The sequence below is a fragment of the Sinocyclocheilus anshuiensis genome, unplaced genomic scaffold, assembly GCF_001515605.1.
Source record: "Sinocyclocheilus anshuiensis isolate Anshui unplaced genomic scaffold, SAMN03320099.WGS_v1.1 scaffold819, whole genome shotgun sequence".
Lineage (NCBI taxonomy): Eukaryota > Metazoa > Chordata > Actinopteri > Cypriniformes > Cyprinidae > Sinocyclocheilus > Sinocyclocheilus anshuiensis.
Window position 1 is genome coordinate 667829 of NW_015548238.1, and position 12078 is coordinate 679906.

Genomic DNA, 12078 nt, shown 5'->3' on the forward strand with positions numbered 1-12078 from the left:
CCCAAACGAACCGAGCTAAGGGGGGAAACGCGCCAGGTTCCGAAACAACGGGCCAGGTGTGAAAGCACCCTTAGTTCTCATACACATGGACAGAAACACACTAGGGCTGCACAGTATATCGAAATAATCGAAATATCGCAAATGTAAATATCACAATATGCATATAGCTATGGCGTGCGATATCATTATAATTTTAATAATAGGCTACTTAAATCAAAACATAAAACTGAATTCCGAATGATTCACACTGCAGTGCTGCAGTTTAGACTGGACCAGAAATAAAAGTAAAACAGTGTGCAAATAATACTTGCAGCACACAGTCTCAGGCCGTGGTGGTGTTGTTGTTTTGAGATCCTACTTAATGTCTTAGGGTGCTTTCACACCTGTAGATCGATTGCTTTGTTCTGAAACAGGGATTAAAATTATTACAATGTTGCTTTTTATTCTTGGAGCGGTTCGCTTTCACATGGCAAAGTTTCTAAACGGACCAAATTTGTTAATACAAGTCACGCGCGAGTAAACTGTTCTCTCATTGGTCAAAGTTCCACGGTTTATTTTCCGGGATTCCACTTCCACTGTCACGGCTGTCATCTGTCAGGATGGAACGATAACAGCTTCGCGGGCTTATTGTTTTTTTTTTTTTTTTTTTTGTAGCTGTCCTTATATGTTATTTTTTATTTCAGAAATACTGTGTTGTGTATTTACATTTTTCTGGTAAATATTTTTTTTCTGGTAAATATTCCTTAAAAATAATGTTTTAATAATAATTTTATCATTAGTAGTAGTACTATCATTACATTCAGTAACATATTTCTGTCACAGTTTCTTCAAGTTAAACCGAACTTTTATTTTGATGGGCTGCTGTGAAGACCTTTGAGTTTCTGTTTGTATATGATATGATGATAGTTTTTCTCAAAAGAAACAGTAAAATGCTCATGAAGTGACTCTCAAAGCAGTTCTAAAGATTATGTTTTTGTGTTCATGTACTCATATATTGAGTACATATATTTTTACATATATGTACATATATTAAAAAAAAAATGTATTAGAAAATGTAAAAAGAGTTGTTATTTTTTATTTCAGAAATACTGTGTTGTGTATTTACATTTTTCTGGTAAATATTTTTTTTCTGGTAAATATTCCTTAAAAATAATGTTTTAATAATAATTGTATTGTTAGTAGTAGTATTATATGATTACATGAAGTAATATTTATCTGTCACAGTTTCTTCTTTCAATTTTTTTATTTTGATGAGTTGCTGTGAAGACCTTTGTGACGATAGTTTTTTTCTCAAATGAAAGGGTCAAATGCTCATGAAGTGACTCTCAGAGCAGTTCTAGAGATGATATTCATGTATTTATGTCCTCATTTAGTGAGACGGCAGATGCTGAAAACACTGCGAGTGTCACGCACTTTAAAATAGTAAACAAAACCGCGCGTCTGTGCCATTCACATATACAGAGACAAGCAGAACATGCAGGATTCTTTATAATAGTCTTTTTGCGGCTTAATATTTACAGATACTAGTCCATAGCGCGAGTCGATTTAAGTGTACTGACCTACTTTTGATTAATTCATCCAAACTTTGACAAATTCCGTGACATTCCGAGTTTTTCAATTTTTTTATTTTGATGAGTTGCTGTGAAGACCTTTGTGACGATAGTTTTTTTCTCAAATGAAAGGGTCAAATGCTCATGAAGTGACTCTCAGAGCAGTTCTAGAGATGATATTCATGTATTTATGTCCTCATTTAGTGAGACGGCAGATGCTGAAAACACTTCAGTATGTGTAGTAAACGAAACCGCGTGACTGCGCCATTCATTCACACAGATGATGTGCAGGATTCATGCAGGATTCATATTTAAATAGTATTTTTGCAGCTTAATATTCACAGAAACGAGTCCATATCACATATTGATTTAAGTGTACTGACCTACTTTTGATTTATTCATTACAAATTTGGCAAATTCCATAACATTCCGTGTTCCATAGTAAATTCCATTTTTATGACCGGATTCCGCGATCCGTGTTTTCCGCTTTGCAGAAGATCATAGGTCCCTACATACAGAAACACACACACACTGATAACTGCTGGGTAAACATCCATACAGTGAACCTACGAACATTTTGTTGAAAGAATAAATGGTAACACTTTATTTCAATGTGACGTAGTTACAAATGTTAAATGAACTTACTATAGCAATAACATTAAATTATGCATAAGTTTATTCATATTACTCAACACTAATTTGAGTAATTACACTGTGACAACGTCACCTTAAAATAAATAATCAAACAAACTGACCCATTTGTCATTTCTCCCTGCTAGCAATTTTAATGAACTTCTCCTGTTTTAATTGTGTTATGATAACTATAAAACACAGTGGATGCTGATTGTTGAATGCATTCTAGTTATGCCATAATTCACAATACACCTGCTCACTGCGCAGCTTCCATGGAGGCCAAGAATGAACTTCGATTTACATGTCAGGGTTAATGTATACTCGATGCCTGCTACCTACTTAAGAAAATATTAGATATAGGCATTATTCCACAATAAACATTTCACACAGAACTCTGCTACATTGTGATGAGGTCACGGGACAGTGCTGCATGTGAGTGGCGTCCAACATATTTCTAAGGCCTCGAAATTATCAACATGATCAAAACTTTGCTGTTGCACACAATCTACCACATGCCTTCCTTCGTCTGATTGATAGCCTTTTAATATAACTCTAAAAACGTCCACCTTCAGGTTGTGGTTCACACGTCTTTTTGCTGTGAAATCTTTACTGATTTTTATGAAGTAAATGTAAAGCAACTTTGATATCGTTAGTAATATGTAAAGATGAACACTTACTGCTTTACTTGATTATCCAGGCATCATTTTGTAGAAAAATTATGTTCAATTGTGAGTATCAAATATGATCATCAGGCTTTTGAGGAACGTTTGTTTGTTCGTCTCTCAATCATCATTTTATTGCATTTCTTTAATCATAAAACTTAACATTGAAGTATCAGCAGCTGCAACAAATTGCATATTTTGGGCTTCTGAATAAAATGAAGGCCTTTTCCCTCCTTGATTAAGATCTTAATAATCTCACTACAATATATAAGGCATTCTATATGTGACCCTGGAGCACAAAAGCAGTCTTAAGTCGCTGGGGTATATTTGTAGCAATAGCCAACAATACATTGTATGGGTCAAAATTATTGATTTTTCTTTTATGCCAAAAATCATTAGGATATTAAGTAAAGATCATGTTCCATGAAGATATTTTGTAAATTTCCTACTGTAAATATATTAAAACTTAATTGTTGATTAGTAATATGCATTGCTAAAGACTTGATTTGGACAACTTTAAAGGCGATTTTCTCAATATTTAGATTTTTTTGCACCCTCAGATTCCAGATGTTCAAATAGTTGTATCTCGGCCAAATATTGTCCTAACAAACCATACATCAATGGAAAGCTTATTTATTCAGCTTTCAGATGCTGTATAAATCTCAATTTCGAAATATTGACCCTTATGAGTGGTTTTGTGGACCAGGGTCACATATGAGCCATACAAGTCTGATGTATCATATATGATACTCAACAAAAACACATATGCAAACTTTTTTTTTCCTGTTCCATAAAAAATGGATTATTCTGACTCTTATTTCATATCTCAGGTGTTACAAGCTTAACTTGACAGTCTGATTAAATAATGCATAAGAAAGGGATCTGTGCAGCTCACTGTAATTACTTCTGGTTCATTTATCACACTGCAGTAGAAGGTCAGGTCGAGGTCATTGCATTGTGGGATACGGTGTTATGTGAAGTGTGCTCATTTGTATACTGCATATTTTGGCAAGTATTAGTAGTAGGTCATCGTCTGGGTATGCATACTATAATGTTGCATATTTTGCACAGTATACTGCATAACACAAAAAGAGGAAGAGTAGTGGGTTAGTATGCTGTGAATTTGCTTCATTACTCGGTCATTTAAGGAAATATCGTGTCAAATATTTTGTTTCATATGGCTGGAGTATTTACTCTTTCGTGTTAGCATATCAGATCACTTCATCAGGCAGGATCTGTGAGCTCTCAGCCGTGTGATTTGACTCTGTAAATGTGCCCGACTGCTTTCTGCAGCAATGATTAAGAAGAAAAAGGCACTTAAACAAGGCTGTAATTTGATTCCAAAAAATAAATAATGCAAATTTGATTATTTGCTACTTTAAATTAATTTCATATAGAGCTTAAATTTCTTTAGTTACCAAAAAAATTACAGTGATTAAATTTATTCAACGTAAGCGCTGTAAAGTTTTCTTTCAGCCTGACAAACAGCGTGAGAAATTTCCAACAAAAACTGATTTTGGAGTTATAAAAGTGATTTTTTTATGATGCATTTAAATACAAACTATAATCTATTTTATGTCTTGGTTGATGGTAAAAGATATGAAAAATACATGATAATGCAGTAGCTAGTAGCCAGCATACATAATGTCATCTTGGTTGGGAGAGCAAAAGCAAATTCTAGTTATAAAATAACAATTCTTTGACTGAGTGGAAAAAATGGAATCTTCAATATGAACATAATTGAATCAAAGTGTCTAGATGAACAGTGTTTTTGTCTGATTAACCCTCTGGTGTTGTTCGGTCATTTTTGACCCCTTTTTTATTTTTTTTACATGAGAATGGTACGAAACTTGGTAAAGGTTTTGGCACTTGCTATGTGATCATACACACACACAATATTATCCTGAAAAAAAAGTCACACTTGTATCGTTTGCAGTCAAAAATGGCCACACTGGAAATGCATGGGAAGCAAATTTCATCTAGTAGAAACATTGAGATGTGCCCAAGCAAATAATTACAGAAAGCTAATTTTTTTGAGATATCAACTTCAAATTTGGAACACAACTTTAGATTTATAGATTTTATTTTCATGTTTTGAGAACCTATATTTCATCTAAAATTTTAAAAATGTGCTTTTGTGCATTTTTCATAATAATAAATAACCTAAACTCATTTTTGACCTGCTATGCGAACAACACCAGAGGATTAATAAAAAAGGATTTAAACCATTTCAAATCATTATAATTTCAGTCCCACTTAAAATACTCTATTCCTGCCAGCTGTAAGTATTACAATTGCACTCAACCCTCCTGTATTAAAATATATGTTATGATTCAGTCTTTATGAATCGTTTAACCTCCTGAGACCCTGTGACCGCATATGAGGACATTATATTTTGGTGTATTTCTCTGAGACTATACATGCCACAGTTTTAAGTCTGGATGTCCTGTACAGAGCACATTCAGGGCTTTTCAGAGATACTAAATGTTTGGATGTTTCACTATGACCACTCCCTCTCCTTGGTCATCAAAAATGTCTGATATTAATTTAGTGACACTCTTTATGGAAATATGATAATATTTTGTAATTATCATTTAAATCTGTCTAATTTTTAACCTCTTAAGACCCGAGAAAATATTTTTAGAAAAAAAATAGTTTTTTTTCATGTCTTTACATTGTTTAGAGCATAAAAAAAATGTAACAAAAAAAAAAAATTATATTTCATTCTATGCATGCTATGTCCTCGGTAGAGGACATCGGGACTCAATTTAAAAAAAAAAAAAAAAAAAATAAATAAACATGAAATAATGGGAGTAATATTTGACAAGATTTTCATAATAATATATAATATTTCATAGAATATTGAAACATAATTTCTTCCTCTATTCATTTGTTATGTCTCCCAAAATGCTAATAAACATGCTTTTAGTCCCAGTGTCCTCATATGAGGACATGTATGAAATCAACGTCCTGTTTCGTAACAGAAAGTCATATTTTGATTTGAAACCCCATAACATTTTCCTGAGATGTTGATTTATGACAGACAGTTTAAGAGTACATTTACTTTTTCCATGTACGTATGTTTTCTGAAATCAAAATGAACGTGACATGTGAACTGCTAATAGTATGTGAGATGAACGAAAATGTTAAATTGCTACTATAAACTATTAATGTTATCATTCTGAAGAGTAGAAAAGACTCTATCAAATATTTTACTGATTGTATTACAGATGAGTGCAGTCAATCAGATTTACTGTATGCGTTTATTTCTAGCAACAGGAACAGGACCCTACCAACCTGTACATCTCTAACCTGCCCGTGTCCATGGACGAGCAGGAGCTGGAGGCCATTCTCAAGTCCTTCGGCCAGGTGATTTCCACACGGATCTTACGGGACGCTAACGGAACCAGCAGGGGCGTGGGCTTTGCAAGGTACTTTATTAATCACTCAAGCTGCAATGAATCCTCCAGTCCAGATGGGGGATCAGTTACCTACTATATAACAATTTAATAATATTTTAAAGGGTTAGTTCACCCAAAAATGAAAATTCTGTCATTAATTACTCACCCTCGTGTTGTTCCAAACCCGTAAGACCTTCATTCATCTTCGGAACACAATTTAAGATATTTTTGATGAAATCTGAGGGCTCTCTGACCCTCCTATAGACAGCAAGGTAACTACCACGTTCAAAGTACAGAAAAGTACCAAGATGATCGACAAAGTAGTCTGTCCTTTTTTGCGCAAAAATAACGACTTTATTCCACATTTTCGTCTCTACTGCATCACTTGTGGACGCGCGTTCACGACAGTACCATGACGCGAGCGTGTGGTGGCGCTGGCGCTGACCCAGAACCGGTGTGATTACATCATTACGCCGGATCTGGGTCAGCGCCGCCACACGCTCTAGACGAAAGTAGAGATGAAAATGTGGAATAAAGTCGTTATTTTTGTTTTCTTTGCGCAAAAACGGATGGACTACTTTGTCGATCATCTTGGTCATTTTTGGGTGAACTAACCCTTTAAATTTATCTGTGTTATTATATGCACATTTAGGTTTAGTATGCTAATTATAAAGGTGCTGACATTTGTATTGTACTTACATTCTATATACTGTACATAAAATAAAACAAACAAAAAAACATCATTGAATGAAATGGCAACAAGTAGGAGCTTTGATGTATAAAATTGCGTGTCGAAGAATTTGAATTTACAATTTTTTTTTTTATTTGGTATTTCGACCTGACATTTTTTTATTTTTATCAATATTTCAGTTATTTTCAGTTAGGATATTTTCTGTCTTTACCATCACTTATATATGAAATATAAATGGTCATAAATAATAATAATACAACATTTCCCACTTTGAATTGTTTATTCATGTATTTGAATAACAGGATGGAATCCACAGAGAAATGTGAAGCCATCATTCAGCATTTTAATGGAAAATATATCAAAACCCCACCAGGAGTGCCAGGTAGATGATAAATTATTTATTTTATATAAATTCCAATGAAATAATTCATTACTGATTATGGAACAATAACATATATAAATTTTTTTAAATAATTTCCTACTGGCTGCTTCACCTGTAGTTCCCACAGAACCGTTGTTATGTAAGTTTGCTGACGGAGGACAAAAGAAGCGGCAGAACCAGGCAAGGTACCTACAGAACGGTCGAGCCTGGCCTAGAGATGGTGAAACGGTATGAGAGCTTTCATTGTGGACTCTGACTCTGTTTACACAGACCTTGTACATTTAATATAAAGTTAATCATTTTCCTTTCCGTGTTCAGGTAGGAATGACGCTCCCATACGACCCAGCAGCCTTACAGAACGGGTGAGCACAGAGAAACATCCTCACACACGCAGAGCCTGGTTTCTAAGTGTCTAAGAAAGAACTTGCTTTAGATCAGTATTTAAAGGTATATTCTTGTTCATTTTGTTACCATAAACCTCAAGCACAGTTGAGCTTCCGTTTACCATATTTGATGTGCTTCATATATGTGCACTGATCAATGTTTATGTGCGCTTAAAAGCCTAAATGAAATCTGTTCATCATATAAAGCAACCGCGTCTCCTCAGAAGACTTGGATTAAACCGATTAAGACTTGGATTCATATGGATTACTTTTATGATCTCTTTATGAATGTTTTGAAGCATCAGTGCAAGATTTGGTTGCATGGATTTTGAATGAATGCACAGAAATCTCTCAGGCTTCAGGATCCAAACTTGGAATTTGATACACGAACGAAAATATGTTTAATATATTTTCATGTGTGTATCAAATTCCAAGTTTGGATCGACATGAGCGTGAATCAATGATGACGGAATTTCATTTTTTGGGGGTGAACTGTCCCTTTAAGACTTTAATTTCACAAAAAAAAAATTGTTCTTCAAAATAACTCTCAATGGCATTTTAAATGAACATCTAATGTCACAAAGTGTGCTAATGTTTCTTACTGTTTTTGCTTATTATTTTCAGGTTTTACTCTCCTCCGTACAGCATCGCTCCAAACAGAATGATCGCTCAGACCTCTCTGTCTCCATACATGCCCTCACAAGTACCGTCTTACCAGGTCAGCATCATTAAGATAATGATATCAATTTTATGCATGTCATAATTGTATGTTCTATATACACACAGTGATACAGCACTGCTTTCCCACAATATTGTTGTTGAAAATATTTCTTAAAACATTAATAAGGTCAGATCTAAATGATAGTTGTCTTCTGGGACTACATCTGGTTCAAATACATCATGTTTAATTGTCAAATTTCAGCTATTGGAGGCAAATTTGCAGCAATGACTTTAGTTTAGTCAATACTCTACTACAGCAAAATCGTATTATTTAGGCAAGGCAAGTTTATTTATATAGCACTTTTCATACACAATGGTAATTCAAAGTGCTTTACATAAAAGAAAAGAAAAAAATAATCACAACAATAAAACAAGGAATTTAAAAACTTTGAAAATGATTTAAAAAATCGATTTAAGAGGTTTAAAATGAATTTAAGAAAACGGTTATACATAAGATATAGTGCAATCAGTTCGGACATCGCACAGTGCTCATTCAATAAATGCACAGCTAAACAGATGAGTTTTGAGTCTGCATTTAAATGTGACTAATGTTTTAGCACATCTGATCTCTTCTGGAAGCTGATTCCAACTGCGGGCGGCATAATAACTAAAAGCAGACTCCCCTTGTTTTGTGTGAACCCTTGGTATTTCTAACTGACTTGATCCTAATGATCTGAGTGGTCTGTTAGGTTTATATTCAGTGAACATATCTGCTATGTATTTATTCACTCTTTCACTCATCGGTTTTACAATTCCAAGTCTTTAAACAGACGTTCTTGTTTGTCATTTCTAATCACCCGTTTCTGTGTGTTCTTAGTGAACTTTAGGTCAATCCAGATTACGTTTCATTTTTGTTGCGATAGTGAGCTCAAGCTGAGTGTGTGCTGAAGCCGGCAGCAGTCGATGGAAACAGAGAGTGACTCACAGCGTGTGTTCAGGGAGAATATTAGACCGCAGTGGCTTGTGGGAACTCTGACACCTTATTGAGTGCTGATGGATGAGCAGGCAAAAGCAAATAATGTTCGCTGAGATCCTGTAGGTCTGGCACGTGTGCTCAAAAGCCACTGAACGGCCCATTAGAGCCGGATTACTGCGTAATGTCTGCTAGCGCCTAACATTTGTCTTATCTGAAGTTATTTTAATGGACTGAAGACTGTTGAGCACATTAAATACTTAAAGGAGTAGCTCACCCGAAAATGAAAATCATCATCATTTATTGCATTTTTTTGAAATGTGCTGAGGCATGGTGATTTTTATAAAAGCTTGGGGTTGGTGAGATTTTGTAAAGTTTTTAAAGAAGTCAAAGTCACAGTTATTTGATCAAAATACAGTAAAAACAATGTTTATTTTTGAATATATTTTAAATGTAATTTATTCCTGTGATGGCAAAACTGTTCAGTGTCACATGATCCTTCAGAAATCACTCTAAAATGCCGATTTGCTGAGAAAGAAACATTTCTGATTATTATCAATGTTGAAAACAGTTTTTGTGGAAACTGATTTTTTTGTTGTTGTTGTTTTTGTTTCAGGATTCTTTGATGAATAGAGTTCAAAAGAACAGCATTTGGTAACACTTTATTTTAAGGTGTCCGTTACATGTACATGTACTTACTATTATAATAACAATTAATTATGCATAATTACACTGTAACAAGGACACCTTAAAATAAAGTGTATTTAAGTGCATTTATTTGAAACAGAAGTCCTTTGCAACATTATAGATATGTGTACTGTCACTTTTGATCAATTGAATGCATCCTACATGAATAAAAGTATTACATTTATTTCAAAATATATCTTACAGACCCCTTTTTTTTTAATGTAGAGTATATATCATATTACATTCCTACTCCAATTCGGCTGCAACAGTGGCTGTAATAAAAGTTGTTTCCATGACAGATTTATTCAAACATACATTAAATAATGAAGACAACAGGTTAAGTAAAACTAACTTGTAATGTAGTGCATATATTTAGCAAAATGCTCCTCTCAAGAGTTATTTTTCTGACTAATGGGTTTATGGACATTGAATGGCTTTTCTGAGGTAAATGTAACATTATGTGACGTTGTTTAGAAGCTGATTTATTGACGTCTTTAAATAATTTTCTGTGGATGAAACACTGATTGCACAATTACACAAGATACAATACACTTCAGGAAGTTGACAATGTTTTGTCTATTTCAGAAAATAGACTAAAGGATTGATCTTGAGATTTAATAATCCATATGAGTATCGATTAAAAATGATAACTCAGTTTTGTTCATCCAACCATAAAAAAAAAAAAAACACCAATTAAAAGTCACTGTTTCGGGCGATGATTTCAACCCTCCAAAACTATTTCTATTCAGAAAATATCTGGTTGCCAAAACTTGAGTGCATTACTTGGAGAAATTATTCATGCGTAGTGTTTTTGTCTGTGTCCACAGGTGCACAGCCCGTCCTGGATGCATCATCAGTCGTACCTCATGCAGCCCACCGTGAGTGTTTGTAGGGTTTGTTGTCAAACTGTAGCTTTACTGTACTTCACATGAAAGTGTCCATGCATCTGGTGTTTTTTTTTTTTTTTAATCTTCCCTTTAATAATAAAAGAAGCAGTGTTGACTCAGACACCCATGAGGTTTGGTTAACGAGAAATCACCCTTGGTTTCTGAGCATCTGTCTCTCCGTAGGGGGCCGTTCTGACTCCAGCTATGGATCTCCCGATGTCCATTCAGCCCACGTCTATGATCGGACCCCTGACCCAGCAGCTCAGTCACCTGTCGCTGGGCAGCGCTGGCACGGTTGGTGGCCTATTACCATGACTTTTTAGTCCCTTAATAGTTCCTCAATGAGAGTTTGTCTTCTTAGTGGAATCTAATTTCCATCAAAATGTAAAGGAAAGTTATTGTTTAACCGTTTGTTGTATTTATTTTGCCCGCAGTATATACCCAATGCAGCTATGCAAGGAACATATATCCCTCAGTACACCCCGGTGCCTCCCTCTAGTGTTACATTAGAGGTTTGTCTGCACACGCCGCTTTGAATGCTGAACAGGTTCACTGGTAAGATTTCGATTCATTCTCGTTCTTTGTCATGTAGGAAAGCAGTGGACAGCAGCAGCAGCAGGTTTCAATGGAGACGCCTTCAGAACACACTAATTATTCCTATCAACACAGCAAATGAAGCTACGGTAAGACAACAGGTCAAATGGCAGGTTTGGCAATGTGCATTTACCTTTCAAATGCAGCCAGCTTGCATGTAATTGTAATGGGGCCGACGAGACGTGAGGCGTGAGGATCCATGTGCAAGCTTTTATTTATAAACACGGTCAGAACACAGGCAGGGTCAAACAATGTCAAACTGGTATGGTACGGGCAAGACACAAGAATAATCCAAGAGCAGACGAGGGTCTCCAATCAGCAAACGACATCCAGAGGGCTAGACAGAGAGAGATAATCCAGGTACACGGTAATAGTCCAGGCAGGGGCAAACAGAGTCCAAACGACAAGACGAAAGAGAGATCCAAGGCAGGCTATAAACTTCAGGGCAGGTAGAGATCAGACAAGAGGAGAAAACAGGCTAAGATCAAAACACGGGTAAACAGACTATGAACAAGACTAAACTAAACTTTAACTCAGGAAACACGGAATGGCTTGGTAAAGCAGCTAACACTAGG

The 12078-nt window shown here is 35.2% G+C and overlaps 1 protein-coding gene across 1 annotated transcript in view; it reads left to right on the forward strand.

Annotated features, from left to right (window-relative positions):
* rbms2a (RNA binding motif, single stranded interacting protein 2a) overlaps positions 1 to 12078 on the forward strand; it is a 59947-nt gene that overhangs the window by 46159 nt on the left and 1710 nt on the right. Inside the window, exons 5-13 of the mRNA XM_016442061.1 lie at positions 6119 to 6276; positions 7240 to 7319; positions 7438 to 7547; positions 7638 to 7681; positions 8327 to 8420; positions 10850 to 10900; positions 11093 to 11203; positions 11344 to 11421; positions 11502 to 11592. Of these exons, the coding sequence (XP_016297547.1) occupies positions 6119 to 6276; positions 7240 to 7319; positions 7438 to 7547; positions 7638 to 7681; positions 8327 to 8420; positions 10850 to 10900; positions 11093 to 11203; positions 11344 to 11421; positions 11502 to 11585 (810 nt within the window). The 3' untranslated portion in view covers positions 11586 to 11592. The remainder of the gene's footprint in view (positions 1 to 6118; positions 6277 to 7239; positions 7320 to 7437; positions 7548 to 7637; positions 7682 to 8326; positions 8421 to 10849; positions 10901 to 11092; positions 11204 to 11343; positions 11422 to 11501; positions 11593 to 12078) is intronic.